Source organism: Alligator mississippiensis, chromosome 5 (assembly GCF_030867095.1).
Source record: "Alligator mississippiensis isolate rAllMis1 chromosome 5, rAllMis1, whole genome shotgun sequence".
In the NCBI taxonomy this organism is placed as follows: Eukaryota; Metazoa; Chordata; order Crocodylia; family Alligatoridae; genus Alligator; species Alligator mississippiensis.
The window spans coordinates 29,570,160-29,591,663 of NC_081828.1; the positions used below are offsets into that span (position 1 = coordinate 29,570,160).

Sequence of the window (21,504 nt, forward strand, 5' to 3'; positions counted from 1 at the left end):
CCATGTTCTCCTTCTTAGTATTATGTGCACAATGGCCACCTCCCACTACGTTTTCCTTTTCCATTCTTCCAGGAATCCCGCTACACAAAAGGATGTCAACAAGGCATCCGCGGGCCGAGCTGGTTGCTGGCCGCTTCCTCTTCCTGTGCAAAGGCGGGTGTTTCTGTCTGCGGGGCAGCCGGAGCCAGGCCTGAAGCGCGACACGCAAACGCGCGGTGGCTGCCGCAACGTCCCCGAGCAAACCCGCCCCTCGGACACTACGGAAAGGGCGCGGGAGCGGCGCAGGCGACAGTGCAGGGTCCCCGCCCGTCAGCAGCGAGCTCCAGAGGGCAGGGACCCACGTGCGCCGGGACGCAGCGGCTTTCACTGCGCGGCGGGGCGGGGCGGGGCGGGGCCCGGCTGCCATTGCGGCGCAGGGAGACGGTTGGGCCCGGCCCCGCGCGTGACGTCACGGCCGCGGCCCAATCAGCGCGGGGCTCGGGGGCGCCGGCCGGGGCCGGGGCAGCGGGTGTGCGGGTGACGCGGCCCCCCCGGGCATGAGCATCATGGACTTCAACGTGAAGAAGCTGGCGGCCGACGCGGGCACCTTCCTCAGCCGCGCCGTGCAGGTACGGCGGGCCGTGCCGCTCCCCTCCCCGTCCGCGCCCGGCGCCTGCGGCCTCCGCTGTGCTGCGCCCGGGGCCCGGCGGCAGCTCCAGGCCCCGCGGGTCCGCCCGGCGCGGAGGGGCGGCAGGGGCGGGGACCGCGCCCAGCGCTGTCCTCAGCACCACGGGGGGCTTCGGCCCGGGGACGGGCGGCAGCAAGGGGCAGCCGTCTGGGGCTCGTCCTCGGGCGTCAGGAAATGGGCGGATCTCGTTGCAGCCTCAGCAGAAAGGCCCGGGCTGTCTGCTTGGCCCTTCCCGGAGAGAGGAAGGAGCAGTCCGGCAGCCCCTGACATGGATCTAGATCCTGCTCCCTGGGGTGAAAATTTCCAGCTGCTGCCAGGGCACACCAGGAAGTGCCCGCACAGACACACGCATGCCCCCCGCCCCCCACCCCAGCAATCCTGTTCTCTTTAATGAGCATCAGGCTGGTAATTGTGGATGCAACTTGGAAAGGAAAACTTGTCTGGGCGCTTCAGAGTTTCTAAAACATTTTCTCTTTCTTAACACGAAGGCTGCGGCAACCGTATCCCGGTTCTGTAGCTGCTGCCTTGGGCAATCATCCTCTTGCATTACAGAGCCGGGCGTGGAAAAGACTCGCTGCGGGCCCTGAGTGTCAAGAAGTGAGCTGGAGCTTGCCTGGGGGTTGCCAAAATGTTCTTGATGGGTCGCGGTCCCAGTCAGGCTTGTGGGCTGTTTATAGTTTTTAATGCAAGACAAAACAAAACGAGGGTTTAGTCCGAGCCCGGCTACAAGCCTGGCGACAATGCAGCACTCCTACATCTTTGCGTTCAAGGGAACACGTGAGCCAGCGGGATGGCTCGCAGAGGTGAGAGGAATGGAGCAGAAGGGCCAGCGCCATCGGATGCGTATTGCTAACGTACAGAAACAGTTACTTGCCGTAAGATCCTTGTAATGGTAACTTTCTTGGTTGGATCTCTCCTTCTGGCACACTTTGTTTTCTTTCCTCTTCCCTTTCAGGTCTAGGTGCTGGCTTTATGCTTTGCTGACTCCTTGAATCCTCCTTTCCCCACTTAGTTACCTCGAGTTATTTCTCTTTCTCCTCATTGAAAGGGGAGTACAGCAGATACAGTTTGCCCTTTATTCTAAGAGTCTTTGATGTGAATCTTGTCATCTTTATGGTTTATTTTGTGTATCACTCAAACCTAGTACAGATTTGGTGCAGCCTACTGCTCTGGTAAAACAGCTTGAGAAGGCAGGGCAGGCAGCAGAGATCATAGGAAGCTCATTGAGCATGGGGCGGGGGCAGTGTTTGCTGACCACCATCAGTGGGGAGTGCAGGGATGAGAGGAAGGGAAAGCTTACTTGTTTGGGCAGTCAGCTCTGCTCCAGCAGCAGCAGCCCTGTGGCTGGGCTCCCTGAGAGCCTCCCCTGGTGCCCTGCTCACTCCTTTTCCCCAGTCCTTGAGTGTTGGGCACGTGGCTGTGCTTGCCGTGACACAGACTCCACACTGGTGGGAGGGAAGCCACTTTCTGCTCTCTCCACTCACCCCCCCTGCCCTCCAGATACTTTGTTCAAGGCCAACAGAGTGCTGCCCAGCTGCTGTAGCCAGGCAGGGCTGTTCCTACCATGGCAAAGCCTGCCTTTTGTGGACTGGAGGATGATTACTGGTACTTCCTTTTAGTCAGCACTCAGGGTTGGGGGCCCTGCTGACCCTGCCCTAGTTATGTTACCACAAGGTAGCACTTTAAAGGCTAACTGGTTCAGAGGTATATGGTTTCATAGACAGTACGCTCCATAGCACGTGACAGAGTGGATCATTGCCTATGAAAGTTCTCTCTGAACTGGTTAACACTTAAAATGCTGCCCTGCTCTGCCTTTTGCTTGACTTCAGACTAACGTGACTTAACTACCTCTCTACTCAGGTAAACCATGTGAGCGATGACTCACACCCATGAACTTCCTCTAATCTACCTTGTTGACTTGCATCAGAGTAGCTACATCAGAGGGTAAAATTTATCCCTGTAAGACTTCCAAGAACATAATGGAACTGGAAATGTTTTCATGACTTAATCTAATTTTTTTGTACCCTAAACACTCCAGTAAATTATACATGAGAAGCAGAATCAGCTAGAGAAAGTGAAAGCAAGCCTATCTTGTTCTACTTCCCAAGCTGACTAGAATGAAGAATTAAATGACAAATTGTTTTACATTACTTTATTCATTATTAGGATTTGTGTAAAATGGTAAAGTGCCAATTATCCTTGATATTGGCTGAACAGTGTAATAGAATGGATCCCTGCATGTAACTTCCAGTAACACAACACAGTGTAACCTACCAGCAGCAACTCAGAATATCCTGTTTCCAGCAGTTCTTCATTCTTTATATTTCCTTTTTTTCATTTTGAGGAGTGGGAGGGGGGCATGATATAAAGAGCTTTGCAGAATGCTCTTCATGTCCCCTGATGTGAGGTTTTACAATCCAGGAGTGAGGGACTTTGAAGTTTGGTGGTCCTTCAGAGAGATTGCCTATCCACTTCTCTTATATGCCAGTGGAGTTTGATATTCTGTAGTACAGCAGCAAGAGAAAAGCAACAGGTCAGAGTGTTTAGCAAATTTTAAAAGGTACATTTGGAAGCGTAGAGGTTACCAGGGAAGACATGAGAAAGATATTGCAGCTACCAGGCAGGTAGCTGTGTTGTACAGTAGTTTCTGAGCCTGCTGCACATTCATATTAAAGCTGGATTGAAACCAGCTGTAGAGTTGTCACACATTGTCAAGCACTACCTTTATAGCTGGTTGGCTCTTTTTATAGTTGGTTAGTGATTTTTATTGTTTGATAATTTCTTTGTACTTGTGGCTGATCTAAATTTATTGTGTGATTAACCAGTTACTCATGTGATGCATGTAACGTGTAGCAAGGGGTGTACACGGCTGCCCTGCAGAGTATATTAGATTAGTTTAACGTGAAGTAACAAAGACAAGGATGATGTCTGTAAAGTCCCCATCCAGAATTAATGTTTAAAGCCTCCTAGCTTATGAAAATGTTGAAAAATTGACCAAAGTACATCTTGTTACCTGGTCTTCAGTTGAATCTAGCCAGACCCAAATGTTTAATATCTGGTCGATAAAAATGATAACATACATTCTTTGTTAAATGAGCTAATATTCTCACCATCTCTTCTTGCTGCTAGGCACTGTCAATTCAGCCCCGACTAAAATTTAATACACATGATAAGTTAATTCTCACCCCAATCTCATTTAGATATTGAAGGTTATTTAGCATGTTTGCCTTGAACAATCAGTTTGCTCGAGAGTTCCTTTGTTCATAATTAAATTTGTATGTAAAAAGTTTGTATTCAGTAATAAAGGTCAGTTGAAATTAGGGTTAGACCAACACTAGGAGTGACTTACTAGTAGTGTATATTGATGCAGGCAAAGTCCTCCTACATATGACACAGCTTTCACCAGCAACACTGCTTTTCCCAGCCTAGCTTAGTTCCAGTTCCTCCCTGAATGAAATGAACAAAAATAGCAAGAGTGCATTTATAGTATGTCAGCAAAGGAGGCTTTTGATGATACAGCTGTATAGATTGCAGGTCTCATCATCATACTGGCAGGTTTTCTGGTAAAGGGTTTATAGTATAAGCTGTTTCTAGTCCTACTTTTTCCCCCTGCATCATAACAGCTATACTCCAAGAGATGTTAAATTACTTTTTCCCCCAGTAAATGATGCAGTTAAATTGTAGTCCTTGTACTACTTTCCTAACTTATAAGCTTCTTAGGGATCTGATTCCCTAGCTAGACTCCTCTGTCTGAAAATGCCCAACCTGAAAGAAACTGTCAAATGATGAACATGTGACCTTGAACAATCCAATATTCTTTTTAAAAGGGCAAGCAAAAACATTACATTAGCGTAGTTGCTCTTGTTTGGTCCCCAGCTCTGAAACGTTGTAACCAAGACCAAACTAAATTTCAGACTAGCACTTAGGGTTTAGAAGGCTAGAATTGAAAGCCCTTTGGGATAGGGATGAGATCAGTACCTCCGGACTGAGGAGTAGCAGGGTGATCTTATGCCCTTTCTCTCAGGATGCAAAAAGTGATTTATACCCCTTTCTGAAAATGGAGTACACAAAATTTCCATACACCAAAATCAGTTTCGTTGTAAGATATCTAGTTTTTTTACATTCCATTTGAAATGAATAATACATGAGTTTCATTAAGTAGTATTTTACAGTAGCACACTGAGTTTGCCATCTTCTGATTTACCTGCATTTTAAATGTAATTTTCTTTTCAAGAATGTTAGTAAGTCTTGTCTTGAAACTCAGTAAGTAAGTGTAACTTCTTGGAAATGTACTAAAATATAATTTTAGCAAATATAAGTGTTAGCATTTCATTATTGTAAACTTGTAGTATGAGCCATATATGCTGATGTTATTTATGCTAATTTATGTATTTTATGCTAATATAGCTTTTTAATCACACTAGTTTACAGAAGAAAAATTTGGTCAAGCAGAGAAGACAGAGCTAGACGCTCACTTGGAGAACCTTCTCAGTAAAGCAGAATGTACAAAATTGTGGACAGAAAAAATTCTGAAACAGACAGAGGTGTTACTGCAGCCAAATCCGAGTAAGTAGGACTTTAGATTTTATATTGTTATTATAGCATTAACAAGTGTATTTAGAAAGCAGTTTGAATTGCTGATATGTGTTAAGATAAGTCAATTAGAGTTCATTATTCTATCTCTGGCAGACAAGGTTCTTTTGGAGAATCTGATATCTTTTATTAGACCAACTTAAATAGCTGGAGAAAATTTTTTAGCAAGCTTTCAGGTTTAAAAACCCTTCTGAGGCTGAGGAAGTCTCTGCAGTTGGTGCATGCTCTTTCTGGATGGAATGAATAGTAAAGAAGCCAGAGGCTGGGCTGGTATGTCAGTGAAGATGTAAACTGAGGTGTCAGTGGGTGAGAGACAGGGTGGATAAGGGGGAAGAGAAAAGGAGGATGAATGTAACAGTTAAATAGTGGAGAGGTACCTGGGGAGTCAAATGTCAGGCAGGCTATAATACAGACATTGGTTTTATGACGCATTTAGTGCATGATTTTTGTTATCCAGGAGGTTGATGAAGTGAAGTTCATAGGCTTGTCTCTGAGAAGTGTTTTGTAAGCTCCCTTTGAGGATTCAAACTGAAAGATTGGAGAGAGAGTGGTTTTCTTGTGAGAAATGTGCCCCCACCAGTAATTGGGTATTCTTGTCTTTAATAGATTTCCACTGTGTGTTCATTCTGGTGTGCAGTTGTTGTTTGGTGTCTCCTCTGTATTTTCTTTTTCCATCTACCAGAGTTCAGTTCTCCTTATGATGTAATGCAACAAGTTAGCTTTTAGTTCCAAAGCAAAGATTTCAGTAAAGAAAATGGCAACTGTGTTTTACAGAACAATTCCTGCATCTTGGGTTTTTCTACCACATTTATCTCTGTTCTTTTAGTGCCTCTGTAGGAAAGACTAGACTAGAACAGGGTGGAAAATTCCATCACAGTTCTGTATTTTGTAGTGAATTTTGTTCGGTCCTTGTTTATTTTCCACAAATACGAGAAAAGACTTTAGTTATGAGTTTGAAGTATTCTGGGGTAAATATCTACATATATAAGGTGTTACCAGATTTGCCTGTCACTTTGGGGTGCATTCATTTTTGGGGGGACATTTCTGGGGTCTCTAATTCTGTCAGTGTGCTGCTTGTGTCACTTGTGTTTCTATATGGAGCTGTATCTCTCCATTCTGCAAGTCCTCACCCCTAATGGAGCTTTCCTGCAGGATTCAGTTTCAATGGGGCTGGGTTCCTCCAACCACTCAATCAGTCAAACACATATATGCACATACGCACAGATTAACAGGGCACGCCTGAGCCAGGCTGGGTTATTCAGCACTGACAGGCTGACACCTTCATGTGCCTTGAACTCAGTTCATTCCTTATTCCAGCAGGACAATAATAAATGCAGTTAGACACACATACATGCTAGCAGAGTACGTCTGAGCAGGCTGGGTCTGTCTGATCAGCACTTTCAGCTGATACCCTCATGGGCTTCAAAACTCGGTCTGTTCCAATTTCTTGTCACAATGGTCCTACTAGTAACTCCCTTGATAAGCAGACTCCACCATAGTTTTGGGCATTACAGGGATCTTCGGCTTAGGTAACAGAAGCGTTGCTGTGGAGCAAATGGGGAGGTCAAGGGGAGGGAAGAGTAAGTGAGGTTCAGAGAGAGAGACTATAGCAACCAGCTTGACCATAAAAGTTGTTTATTGCCAGGTATATGAACTTACGACGATACCAATAGTAATAGCCATACAAGAGAGACAAATAAAACAGTTACAATATTTCATAGTTTCAGTTAGGTATTTGGGGAAGTCTAGCTCAAGTTTGCTCAACAAAAGTCAGGTTTAGAAAGCTGTGCCTGGAGTAAGAAAGCAAAAGTCAAGTTCCTGGAGTCAGAGAGAGAAAGAGAGAGAGAAAGTGTTGGGGGCTCGCCACTCAGCAAAGCTTGAACCAGTTGAGGTTCCCAGGTGTTTGTTGGAGCTTGCAGACAGGCAGAGCCCTCAGCACAATTAGTGGAGGGATTCCAGGCAGAAAAGGAGTGGAACTGGTGTAGCTTTTGGATCCAAGCACCAGGACAGAAACTTGAGCTTGGGTAGGGGTTTTTGTAGAGAACTAACAGTGGTTCAAGGGAGAACACTAGGTTTGTTCATGGGTAAACAATGGCTCCTGTGGTGGATAATAGGAACTGATCACTCCTGGCTATGGGTGGCATTACTCTGGGGGAGCTCACAATACAGACAGGCAGATTCAGTGTTTTGGGTACCAGTAAAGGAGTCATTATGAGAATTGGTCTGATAAATGCTGAGCTGGGTGTGTGTAGACATGGGTCAATTAGCATTTGGAGCAGGGATTCCCCCATCATGCAGTGCTCCCCTGCTTCACTGGTCCCACATTTCAGTACCGTCCTTGCCTTGGAATCTCTGTTCTCCATCCTGAATGCTAATGAAGGTGCTTTCCTGTCCCATCTCCCATGTAAGTGAGACCAGGGGAGTTGCTTCACTCCTTCCTGTCACCCTTGTCTGGAGGGGTTTAGATGGTTTCCCACTGCATCATCCTTGTCTTTTGTAAGTCTTTCCTCTAATCAGTTCTTGTTCAGGCAGAGGTGGGGAGGGGGTGAGAGTCCTTTGTGAGTCAGACTGGCTGTGTACTGTGGCAGGGGTCCTTAAGAACACAGAGCTGAGAGGTAACAAAGGCTATGGGAAACCTAAGATCTGTGTGCTGTCTCAACCGAGAGAGCAACAAGGCTGACAAGTCATGCTTGAGTAGTAAAACCCTAGCATCAAATATTCAATACTTCCTTAAAATTAAACAACTTAGAATATTCTGTGAACAGAATGAGACTAAAATAAATTAAGCTACTCAGGGAAAATTATTGGATTGGCTCAAAATTGTAACCCTCCTATCCTAGTCAGTTTCAAGCTTGAATGACTTCTGAATTGGTCCGCTTTTCTAAACTCTGTATACATACCATTTGTTTTACTTCCTCTTCTAGATTTGTTAGAATGTGGGTGGAAGGGGGTACTGTCTAATCATGGTCTTGCTTCTAAAGCACCTCTCCCTGTGAGTATGCAGTGCCACAAGTACAACTAATGCAAGAGGATTTCTTTGATCTTTTGGGGCTTGTAAAACCAGCTTTGATTATTTGATTGTTTAGGAGTGTATTGTTCTCAAACCAGCGAGGAGTTCTTAAAGAATAAGAAAAGGTGCGAGCTTCTGGGTTTCAGGAAGCTTCAGTTAAGAATCTTAGACTTAAGAATCTAGACTTGGGAGACCAGATCATATTGAGCTAAAAGATGTGACTTTTGACATACGTGCTCCTAACACTTCCTTTACAAAAGGAGCTGAATGTTTTGGTTAGAAAAAGGATACCCTTTTGCTATACCAAAAGCTGACTTTGAGAAACACTCTTTCCAAATAATAATGATGTTCAATGTCTTCAAAACACTAAACCTAAAAACATAACTTATTTCCCCTGGAATGTGTGAAGAGCAGAGGTTAAGGAGATATAAAATTAGGAATCTATTTTTAAGGATAGAATAAACTCCTGCAGTAAATCTGAAGCAGTTGATAGTCAGATACGAGAGAGACATTCAAAATTGTGCATATGGTTTGTTGAAAGGCCCTCTTCCGTATATTGTTTGGGTGCATCTACGTTCATGTTGGGGAAGCTTTAATATCTAAAGCTGTAGCACTGCTCCCTGGGTCCACTTTTCAAGTGTAGTGATTTGACTAATTTGTAGTGTAATGCTTCCTTAGATGGACCAAAAAGCTCAGGGTTATTGGGTCTGCTTTCACTTCTCTGTCTGTAGCCAGGGTTACAAAGAGCCTTGTTACTGATATAAGAATATATGAGAAGGGACTCTAAATCAAGAGCCCATGTGGCATGTCTGTCTCTGTCCATCCATCTGTCTTGCTTACAGTTGGAATAACAATGTTGGGAAGAAGTAAGCAATCACATTTGAGAAACAAGAATGTACCAGAGAAACAGTAATTATCCTAAGTCTGTACCACCACCTGGTCCCTCTCTTCCTCTGCCGCCTTTCCAGTAAAAACACTGCTTAATAGGACAGACTTAAAGAATAAGCAAAGCAGCAGCTCTGTAAGTCCTGCTTCTAGTTGTCGTACACCAGAGACAGAAATATATAACAATAGGCCTGTGAAACTGAAGTAACATCACCCAAAAGAAATGACTGTAAGACTAAGGGGCTTAATAGGAAAAGGTACCAACTGGAGATTACAGTTGGAGGAGCCCATGCATGTTGCTGGTTATTTTAGCTGCCGGCTATTAAGTATCAAGGATTAACAACTTCCAAACTGAGCATAGGGGTGTTGGTTGTAGCTGTGTTGGTCTAAGGACATAGGCAGACAAGGTTCTTTAGGTAAATGGGATATCTTTTATTAGACCAACTAAATAGTCAGAAAAAAATGTTCTTTGCAACCTTTCGGGGACTAACGTCCTTTTTCAGGTATAGGGAAAGTCAGCTGTTGTTATTTACAAAACAATGGCAGGCTCTCCCTATGCCTGAAGAAGGGTGTTTGGGCCCAAAAGTTTGCAAAGAACAATTTTTCCAACTATTTAGCTGGTTTAATAAAAGATATAACATTTATCCAAAGCACCTTGTCTGCAAACTGAGCGTAGAACACTTGTGGCCAAGCTTCTTGGCTGTCAGGCCCAACTTAACCCCCAGAGATGTTCCTGATAGTTCTTTCCTTTTTTGCTTTTTATGGAGCTGGTGTTTTAGGAAGTAACACTGCAGCAGCTTCTGCAACCCCTTCTGAGCTCAGTCAGGCCATTGTTTTTGCAAATATACCAGGGGAAGCTAGAACTAAGTGGTTACTCATATTTGTTACCAAGTCTAAGATTTAGCTCTGTTCTGCAAACTTGTGAGGCAAGAAATACATGTCTTGTGACCTGTTCAAATCATTTCCTTTGGCCTCATTCTAGTAATAAATCACAAAATTAAGTGTTTGAACATCAACAACTTGAAAGAATATTAAAAAGAAAAATGCATCACAAGCTCATCATAACATTCATATGGGACTTCAGTAATGCATATAAATTTTAATTTTAATCAGTAGGCCAAGTGCCATTTGGCTAATTAAATGATTTGTAATAGCACTAAATTCTGAAACACTAACTATAGAAGTTAGCAATCACTCTAAAACAGGGGTTTTCAACCTTTCTTGGTCTGTGTCCCCCGGCAGCTGGTTGACGGCAGCCAAATTGGTGGGGGCTGTCCCCCAGCAGCCAGTCGATGAGCAGAGGGTCCCCCGTATGCCTGTGATGGCAAAACTGGAAGTGTCGGCAGTGGAAATGCCAGCAGCGCACAGCACCAACAAAAACAAAGGCATTGGCAGCGCATGGTGGCACAAAGTGCTGGCAGCCCCGACCCCCGCACCACTTCCCTTTACCCCCTGGGGCTTTCCGAAGTACCCCCAGAGGAACGTGTACCCTTTGTTGACAACCCCTGTCTTAAAGTTTAATATCGGTCTGGATTATTTAGTCACTTGGCCAGTTTTTGGAAAACCTAACCAACTAAGAACTTATTCTGGTTGAGCCCACCAAGAGTGCCAGCAGTCTTGCAGGACAGAGGAAAGAGAATTAAACTTTATTCTTTAACATATTCTTGGTTACTTAAAAACACATCAAGTGAGTGGAAAATGGACATTAAATTTGATTCTGAAGTTCAAGTTTGTATTATGCCTTGATTTTTAGACAGACAAGGTTCCTTGGGTGAATTTGATATCTTTTATTAGACCAACCCAAATGGTTGGAGAATAGTTATTAAGCAAGCTTTCGGGTTCAAAAACCCTTCGTCAGGCTAAGGAAGCTGCAGCAGTTGGTGTGTGCTCTTCCTGGATGGAATGAAAAGTAAAGAAGCCAGGGGCTGGGCTGGGGAGTCAGTTGCCAGGCAGATTGTAATGTATCAAAAATCCAACGTCTATGTTTAGTCCCTGATCTCTAGTATCCAGCAGGTTGATGAAATGGAGCTCATAGGCTCGTCTCTGGGATGTGTTGTGTAAATTTCCCTTGAGGATCAGGACTGAGAGATTGGAGAGAGAGTGGCCCTCCTGTGAGAAATGTGCCCCCACTGGTAATTGGGTGTTTCTGTCTTTGATGGATTTCCGGTGTGCGTTCATTCTAGTGTGCAGTTGTTGTCTGGTCTCTCCTGCGTATCTTCCATCAGGGCATTTGGTGCATTGGATGAGGTATACTACATTTCTGGAGGTGCAGCTGTAAGATCCTGGGATGCTGATGGCTCTGTTGTGGGGTGTAGTAATAGTGGGGGTGGTGGAGATGTGTTGGCAGGTTTTGCATTTCTTGTCATGGCACGGTCTGGATCCTTTTGGTGTGTTCTGGGGTTGAGGAAGTTTGCTTCTGGTGATGAGGTTGGTGAGGTTTGGTGCTTGTCTGAAGGCTAGGATAGGTGGCTCTGGGAAGATTTTTTTAAGAATAGGGTCTTTTTCTAATATGGGTTGCAATTTTTTGAGGATTTTCCGTACAGGTTCAAGGGATGGGTGATAGGTCATAACCAGCGGTGTGCGATTCGTGGGTGTTTTTCTTCTGTACTGCAGCAGTTCTTCACGTGGTATCCAGGTGGCTCTTTCAAACATGCGATCTACCTCTCTGGAGGAGTGTCCTTGCTGGGTGAAAGCCGTTTTAAGATTGGTGAGGTGGCAATCCCGGGTGTTCTCTTCAGTACAGATGCGGTGGTATCTGAGGGCTTGGCTGTACATCACAGCTTTTTTGGTGTGTTTCGGGTGATTGCTGGTTCTGTGCAGATATGTGTGTTGGTCTGTGGGCTTCTTGTATACTGTGGTCTGTATTAGAGAAATGTTTAAAGAGACTCTTGAGTTGTAATTGCAGGCTGGTGAAATGGGAGCAGTAGATAAATGGAGTAAAAAGGATAATGAATGGATGGCAATCTTACAGCTTTTCTAGGGAAAAGTTACCCATGTTTTCTCATATACAATACAGCCCAGAATATAATATACATCTTGTTTTTTTGAAAGGCAGAATGAAGAAGAAAATATTTTTCCTGAGTTATGGCTACTTAGAGCAGGGACAGAGCCTAATCTTCAGTGGTCTCACCCTCCCTTTTCTCCTTAGCTGAAAGCTGAAATTCTAGCTGTATTGAGATATAGTCCTCCTTGGTTGGATCTAGGATTCTGAAACAAGCTAAAGAGTCTCCAGGTCTGTGAAAGAGGAGGAGGGAGACCGGGATCAGCTAGCAGACAAAATAGCCCTAAGAAAGGTTAACTTTATTAGTGTAACATAAAGACCACTAAAAAGGAAAGATGTTAGTTAACACTTTTGGAGTCAAGGACAATGATCCATTAAAGCAACCCTTATTTTGGGTTTCTGATTTTGCAGGAAATGGTGTATGTTTATATTCAAGAGAATACAGTAATTTCGAAGAGTCTAATGTTCAGTTGAAATCTAATCTGCAGATACTCAGTGTTCAAGTTAACTATTCTTCATCCACAGTAAATCAGACTCTTCAGCACTTCCTACATAAATACTTTACTTGGTACCCATAAGATTTTTAGGCCCATTTTCTAAACTCAGAGTGCATTTGATTTACTTTTTATAATAGAAGTAAAAGCTTCCTGTAGACATGTGCTCAATTTTGAAGTAATTATGAATATGTATATAAACAAGGAAAATAGAAATTAGTATTAAAAATCACTTTTGTTCAGGGAAAGTGTGCTTAATTTCCTCATAAACATGAGACAGACTGTATTAAAGAAGCTCATGACATTTACATCTCTAGTTCTGTAGAAAGGTGACTTGACTTATGGGTTAAAACTGCAAAATGTTAGATTCTTTACTCTGAGCAAGTCAGGACAGGGGGAGCTGTTTCAGATCCATCTTTAATGAAAAGCGGAAAAGTGTACTACTTACCCTGGAATTTTTGAAACCACAGATCTAAAAAAGAAACAACTCTCCGGAGTTAGCAGGCCTTCTCCCTGGAGGTGGTTCTCTCTCTTGCTAGATTGTAAAATCTTTGCTTCTCTTACTATGGAGAATGATAGAAGTCATTTTTGCCTGCAGAGAAGAATGCTGCGATTGTTCCCTGTGTGTTAACAGAATCATTTTCTTTGGATGAAATCAGATGAGGCTGTGCAAATGCATTAAAGGTGGAGGAGGTAGCTCAAGTTTTGCTCAAGGGACAACTTAGTCTGCAGTATCAACTCTGTTTCATACATTTTATTGTATTTACTGATATACCTCCCCCCAAAAATTAGCCCCCTAAAACTGGGGCACGTGTCTTAAGTGGAGAAGCTGACTTCTGCACAGGAATGGAAGCATGGAGACACTGGAATGGCTACCAGGGACTGTGCTGCTCTCTCAGCCAGCATGCAGCAGGGGCAGAGTCCACTCTTTAGCATCTGAGCTGGAGTTTGAACCCTCTTACAGCCTCTGCTAAATTGATGGTAGCTTTTGACTGAGCAACCGAAAGACCAAAAACTCTAGCTTTTGCCTGAGCAGTTAGGGGACAGGGAAGTGAGCTGAAAACTAGTCTCTATCCCTGCTCCATGAAATTATCTTTTGGCCATGACTCTAGAAGAATTTTTTTTCATTGTGCCTTCCTAGGACAACTTGTATGTCTTTAGTTGGGGGCATGTGGTATATGAGGAAATGCAATGATTGATTTAACTTCATGATTTTAAAAAATCCTATTTTGCATTTTCATAAGTAGCAATTTAGAAATATTTATAAACGGAGTATGTAGATGAAGAAAAACATGAATACATCTGTCTTGGTGATTTATCACTTTATCCAAATACCTAACACTTTAATGTCCTGTGAATGATTTGGTAAATTATGATCCTGTTTCTAAATTCATCCTAATACTGCTCTTGATCTACAGTAATGTATTTCTGAAACTTCTTTTAGATGCTAGAATAGAAGAATTTGTCTATGAAAAGTTGGACCGCAAAGCACCAAGTCGTATGAATAATCCAGAATTACTGGGCCAGTATATGATAGATGCTGGGAATGAATTTGGCCCAGGGACAGCATATGGTAAGTGAGAGCCAAGAAGATGGCTTTTGTTTCAAAAACAAATGCACAGTCTTTTGCAAGAAAATACCCAATGTAGAGTGAGAGACATTTTCTTTTCCTTCTAATAAACATGTGCAAAAGTTGTCAATCTTTTAACAGTTTGACATTTTTCAAATATATCTGAATTCTTAACCCAGACTGCGGGTAAATTCCATTACAGCAGCTGTTGGAGCCACAGTTCCACCTTTTTGTGGATGTATCACTTTTTGCTGTCTGAACTGTTAGCTCTAGAAGTTGGTTTCTCTATGAATCTTTAGCTGGAAGGGTAAAGTGTAGTTTCTTTCTAATGTGTGGTTATTTAATAAAAATATTTATTTTACAGCCTTTCACATGTTATGCAAAGTAGGAGTTGTTATAAAAAAAAAAAAGACAACCTTGATTAAAATCTCACTGGAATTTCACAGTAACTTTCCTATAATCAAATTGAGCCATTCTGCAAAAGGTTAGATCTCTAATGTGTTTCTTTTATAATGAACAACTTTCTCCCACTCTGCAAGTGCTTACCTGTGCAGCATTGCTACATTTGTTATTAAAGTTGGATGACTGAAAATATTTAAAGTGCAGGTTTTGCGTTACCTGCAACTCTAAAACAGCTCTTTAAACTGGCGTAATGGTTACATTTAACCAATCAAAAATGCATAAATGTATGGTTGCCAAGATGCACAAATTACAGAGCCTGGTAGTTGTCATTTCAGAACAGAAGGTGATGAAGCAAGTACATGGCAGGGGGAGGGGAAACCTGTTTTGTGAGGAATTAATTCTTTGTCTCAAAATATTAATTTCCTCAGAAAGGGAAGAACAACACCTGTTGTTAGAAGCCTCCAGGATACAAGTTTCTTGGCAAAAAATAAGACAACCATTACTGATTTTTTTACATTAGGGAAGTGACAAACCAGCTGCAAATGCCTGATCATCTTTTCCCATATTAATAAGGTCCAAAGTTTGCTGGTCTTCATCCTTTTTAAAAAGAAGTCATTCAAACCAATGTATCTAATTCTTTACAGGCAGATGTTGCCCTCTTTACAGCTTGCTGTAATGCTTTTAAGTCAGGGGAAAGTATAAATGGCATATTACTATAACATTCTGTTATCTGCTCTTAAGCAAGTGCTACTGTATGAGTGGTGAATATGCTGAAAAGTTAATGAAGGTGGGAAACAGGTGTTAAGCAGCACTCATATGGGAAAGTTTCATGTACAATAAGAGTATATAAAACAAATTGGGAATGGTAAGAAGGGAAGAGGAATGAAGACTTTATTACAGTATATTTTAACAAAAATCTAATTTAATTATGTTGTTGGTCTAAATTAAGCTTCTGTAACAGTTGTTGTCAGGCTTAATAATAATCTTCAATTAAAGTGCAATTCTAAATTGTCTTCTAAACTAGATTGCGTTTAGAATTTAAAAGCTTTCCAACAGTTGACTTGGCCAGTAAGTAAAAACTTAAAGTGCCTGAGCACTCCATCAAACTTTGCAGGGGACTACTTCTGGATTAAACTATAACGCTGAGAAGCGAATAAAACGGATACTTAAAATAGGACTGCCATAGATAGCTAGGTACTATCACCACAATGTTGCTAACTATTCACATTTAAGATCTAACAACGAATATGGTTTTTATGGTTCATCATCACTAACTCTGCCAAAGCAACAAATGAAAGACATCATGGATGCCTACCCCTCTCAAAACACTTACAGCTGACTGACTACTATATACAGTGCGCCCAGGACCATTGCAACATCTATATAACCAGAAATATGACCAGCACAACTGCTGGATGGATCATTGTTTGATAAGTTCTGTCATGTCTATTCGTATTACCCCAAAATGACATAAAAGAAGCAACCAAGTAAGAGGCTCAAATATCAAATACCGGTACTTGAAAGAGCCTACTAATGGTGATAATCTCCAACAGTGCCTCAGTGAAAAACTCCCTGACCTCCCTCATGATCTTGACAGTAATGATCAGTGGAATAGCCTCATGAAAGACGTCTGTGAGGCATCTGAAGAATCTCCAGGCTTCCCCACAAAGAAACATCAAGAGTGGTTAGATGAGAATGATAGGAAAATTCAAATCATCATTGACAGAAAAAGGAGAGCCTTCAAAGCTTTTTAGAATGACATCAATTTCAAACAGAAGCAAGATATTTATTGATGCATTTAAAATTGAGACCCAGAAGAAAATTCAAGAGCACAAAAAAAAAAGTGGAAGGACAAAGCAAAAAATACTTTTCAAATTTGCTGACAGCAATAACCTAGGTAGTTTCTTCAGCACAACCAAAGCCATCTATGTGCCAAGCACACAAGGAGCCACTCCTCTGAGGTCCAAGGATGGAAGAATACACTTAAAAGACAGCTTTACCATCAACACACAGTGGAAGGATTACTTTCAAGAGCTCCTCAAGAGAGGTTCTTATGTTGAATACAATCCCATCAAAGCCATTCCATAACATTGAATCTGCAAGGTTGTCCTTAGTCTTTCAAGAGGCCTTGAAAGCTATTAAACAGGTAAAGAACGACAAAGCATGGGGTCCTGATGAAATACCAGCTGAAATTTGTGTGTTTTGGAAAAAACCTCTCTCTCGCCAACTGTACACCATTATTCTGAAAAACTGGAACATAAAGAGATTCCCAGTGACTTGAGATGCCAGAATCACTACCATATTCGAAAAAGATACTTGCTGCAATCCAGTCTATTGTAGTATTGTATTTCTGTCCGTAGCTGGGAGGATCCTTACCGGTATTCTCCTCAATAGACTCACTTTGCTTCCAGAGGAGGTTTTACTGAAGTCCCAGTGTGGTTTCAGACCACTCGGAGGTACAATAGGTCTTTGTTCCTAGATAGCTGCAGAAGAAGTGTTGCAAGAACCACTGAGATCTTTACATGGCCTTCATTGGCCTGACTGAGGCCTCTGATTCAATCAACACAGAGGTTCGTGAAATATCCTGATGAGATTTGTATGCCTGCCAAGATTTGTTAATATCACTCAACTTCTTCATGACAACATGACAGCAACTGTCCTAAGCACTGGCTCAGAAACAGACCTCTTCACTAGTACAACAAAAAACACTCTTCTCCATCTGTATTGCAGCTATTCCAGGTCTCTTTGCTGATGGACTTCCATCTGGAGTCAACATCCAGTGTCATATAGATGGGGATGTCTTTAACATTGATGGGTTACATTCCAAATCCAAGATAACCAACACCTCCACTACTGATCTTCAGTATGCTGATGATTGTGCAGCGTGTGCCTACTCAACTGAAGGGCTCCAGGTCACTCTTGATTGCTTCTGTGAAGCATATGAAATGTTGGGCTCACTGTCAGTGTCATGAAAGCCAAGAGACTTTTACCAACCCACCCTGAACCAGCCAGCTGCTCCTCATATTACAATTGTAGGGCAATCCTTCAGGAACTTTGACCATTTCCATTACCTGGGCAGACACTTTGACTAAAATGTAAATGTAGACAATGTTCAACATTGGATGCCTTTAGAAGTCTCCAGAATCCTGTCTTGGATGATAATGACATCAAGACCTAAACCAAACTTCTTGTGTACCAGGCTGTTGTCATCCCTAACTTGTGTATGGGTATGATGCTTGGATGACCTATCAGAAACACCTACAAGCTTTGGAACATTACCATCAGTAATGTCTTTGGGAAATCTTCCATAATAACTGGAAGGACAGGAGAATGAATGCCAGCTCTGGCTCATGCAAACAACACCAGCATTGGAGCCGTGTTTGTATGGCAGCAGCTCCACTGGACAGGACATATCATAAGGAAACCTAACAATATGCTTCTGAAACGGGCCCTATACTCCCAACTCACAGATGGTCATTGCTCAAGAGGCAGGCAAAAGAAGAGATTCAAGGACACCTTGAAAGACAATCTAAAGAAATGTGATATCAACCTGGGAGACTCGAGCACTGAATTGTTCCTGGTGGCACCATGATATATGACAAAGTATCAGTCATTTTGTTTAGACCCTCTTTGCTGTGCAGGCAGATAAATGAAAGCGTCTCAAAGGAAAAGAGCTGCTACCTGACGTCACCAGGATAGTTCAGGAAAGAAGGATCGCATCTGCCACGTCTGCAGTTGAATATGCAGCTCTTGGATCCACCTCCTCAGTCATCTACAGACTCACTGATCAAACTTCCCTATTTACTGGAAAACTGTCACCCTTGTGTCAAATGACTGCTGCTGATGAACTAGTCCCATTTAGGACCTAACAATGAATATGTTCTCTGCTTACTTTAAAGTAAGTGTAACTGGAACATAACTGTTCATACTTCATAAAACACTGTTCCTTTTGGTTATTGGTTAGTTTTCAAACTTCTGGCTTAAGTTCCTGTACTTAGCAGCCTGTTTGTTAACCACATACAGGAACAACTGGACAACAGATATCTCTTTTTATTTTTCAGGAAATGCACTCATCAAATGTGGGGAAACACAAAAGCGAATTGGAACAGCAGACAGAGAACTAATTCAAACATCTGCTATAAACTTTCTCACTCCACTAAGAAATTTTATTGAAGGGGACTACAAAACAATTGCTGTAAGTTGGGAAATGTACTTCCTTTTATATATCTCAATATTTTTCAATATAAATACTTAAGTGGAAGGGGGGACAGTCAAATTTCTGCTTTGGGCACTTCTTGAAGCTTTTAAAAACATGACTATTTTTTAAAGCAGACTTAAAAAAGCTAGCAAAACACTGTTTTATAAAAGCACTTATGTTGTAAACACTTGCCACATTCACTAAGTTTAAAAGTTCAGTTTTATATGGCATGTTAGGAATACAGTCTCAAGTAAGTGGATGAGCAATGTTTAGGTATTGCAGACCCATAATTACCCTGATTATGTAACCTAACTGATTTTCCTAAACTTATAGAAAGAAAGAAAGCTACTGCAAAACAAGAGACTAGATTTGGATGCAGCGAAAACCAGACTGAAGAAGGCAAAGGTTGCAGAAGCTAGAGCTGTAGTAAGTAGACTACTGTTAATATGTTTTTTAAAAGTACACACAGGCTTGCCTTAACTCTCCAAAAATAGACCTTTCTGATCCTGTATAAACTGATTGGGCATGTCTACACAAGATGTTTACTACATAATAGACTAATTAGCTGTTCAGTAAATATCTTGGCATGTACACATGCCCCTGTTAGGCGGGGGTAAACTAATTTACTCTGCAGCAAGATATTACTTGTAAATACAAAGTACAGCCTGGCAGGCTGAGCCCCCAGGCTTGCTCCTGGGCACATGCTCAAACAGTAATAAACTCCAGAGTTTATTGCTTTGTATTAATTGCCTGTGTAGATGCACCCAATATGTAGTTTTGTTTTGGTTTTCACTTGGCCAGAAATGCCGAAGTCGCACGTGATAGAGGAAAATGGAACACTGCTAACTGGTGTTTAAATTTATTCCCTAATTTTTTTTCACAATGCAACTTGGCAAATATTTATGTAGCATCTCTTCTATCTTAAATAAGCATTTTATTGTAACACCTTTTGAATATAAAGAATTGTGAATGAACTTCTTCACATAGTAATATTAAGTGAGGTGGTGGTGGTGGTGGTGGTGGTATTGGAGTTCCAAACATCAAGGACAGCTTGTATTGTGGTTGCTTTTTGTGGGAGTATAAACAGATCAGTTGCAAGTGGGAGTACACTGTTAGTAGATAAAACTGTGATGCATGTTCAACTACCTGCAGTGCCACATTTCCATATTGTCTTGTTCTTTGCTGTGTTTTGTTAGAATCCTGCATAACTTCAGGAAAAGTATGAAAATCGTTTTTGTACCTTCTTTTTTGAAAATATGAACAGCTTGCTACTTTAAGTCTGGCAGTATATTCTTCACCCTACATAGCTCAAGGACTGGCCACTTTTAGAACAGTTGCTCTCGAAAACTTTAGTGTAGTTAAGGGCATATTATTACTTTGAGTTATACTGGGATTACACTTACTAGTTTTCTCCCCATCAGAAAAAACTAGTCATTAGCTGAGTTCACGTAGGGGATCGAGTTACTTTCCAGTTGCTACTTTACAAGCACTCTTACAAAAATCTACTTTAAACATTTCTCTGCCAAGCTGTGTTTAGTGCTGGTGGATCATGCCACTTAACATCTTAACTGTGTTATCATTTCTACCTTTACTTCAATTCTAACCCTGTGTCTAGCAGCTGTATCAAACCACTCAATATTAGTGCTCAAAATGAAGAAAGGGTTTGGGTTTTAAGCTGAGACCAGAGGTTCTCAACCTCATCGGATTCAAGGCACCCCTCAAAAATGCCAGCTCTTTGTTTTCAGTGGGTTTTTTGACTATGGAAAAATAAAGAGAAGTTCTTAGATTGCAAAGCACTTGGAAAGACCACGCTGAGTTAAAATGTTTTTGATGCTCTGGATTCTGATTTGAAATTCCTGGGTTTTTCTTACGAACCATGTAGGTGTTTGCACATCTAGCAATGTTAGAATTGTGCACCCCAGGATGCTACTATATAACCCTGGGTGAAACTCACTGGTATAGACACAAGGGGCACGTCCACACATGCAGGCACGTGCACTTGCAGCAGTTTAAATAGGAGTGGCACAAAATTGAGCTGGGAATTTTTGCCTCAAATGCACGTCCAGGCATGTGCACTTGGTGTGGAGCAAGTTGTGCCACTTGGGGCAAAATGACCCTGCCCAGCTCCTCCCAGATCTGCAGCCAGGGGGAGCTAGAGCCTGGGGTCAGCACCTGTGCTGTCCCCAGCAGTAGAAAAAGCTGCCCTGGCGAGCAGCTCAGCAGTACTTACCCTTAGGAACTTCTGAGGCCTGGCCAGTTGGTGTCTGGAGGTACTACCCCTTGTGCCAGCTGGACTACTAAAGCAGCCCTGACCTAGAGTGGCTCCTGCCCCCTCTACCCACTGCAGCAGTCTAGCAGTGGAGGTTGCTGCCTGTCTGTGACACCTGCAACAGCATCCACCCCCTTTGACCTGCGGCCCTATGGCTGCACGCCTACCAGACCTGGATGAGATACCCCCTTTCTGCCATCTGGGCAGCTATCGCCCAGAAGATGTGCTCCTTCCGGTGGCCTGCTCTGAAGAGTCAAAGTGTGTCCTCTTGGCCCCAAATGGCCAACAGGTCAGCCACCTCGTCTGCCCTCCAACTAGGTCTCCAGTGCTGGCCCTGGCCAGGCTCCTCTGCCCGGGTCTTGCTACTTGTCTAACCAGCAGAGATCCAGGTGTTCCCTCTTTAAAAATTGCAAAT

General features: G+C 42.6%; 1 protein-coding gene across 4 annotated transcripts in view; it reads left to right on the forward strand.

Annotated features, from left to right (window-relative positions):
- Positions 1–465: 465 nt before the first annotated feature.
- SH3GLB1 (SH3 domain containing GRB2 like, endophilin B1) overlaps positions 466–21,504 on the forward strand; it is a 34,170-nt gene continuing 13,131 nt past the window's right edge. The window contains exons 1-5 of one of the 4 annotated variants that reach the window (XM_059728026.1): positions 466–608; positions 5,092–5,233; positions 14,095–14,223; positions 18,684–18,817; positions 19,154–19,246. In XM_059728026.1, the coding sequence (XP_059584009.1) occupies positions 537–608; positions 5,092–5,233; positions 14,095–14,223; positions 18,684–18,817; positions 19,154–19,246 (570 nt within the window). In that variant the 5' untranslated portion in view covers positions 466–536. The remainder of the gene's footprint in view (positions 609–5,091; positions 5,234–14,094; positions 14,224–18,683; positions 18,818–19,153; positions 19,247–21,504) is intronic. The other 3 variants (XM_059728027.1, XM_059728028.1, XM_059728029.1) reach the window with 3 other exon arrangements.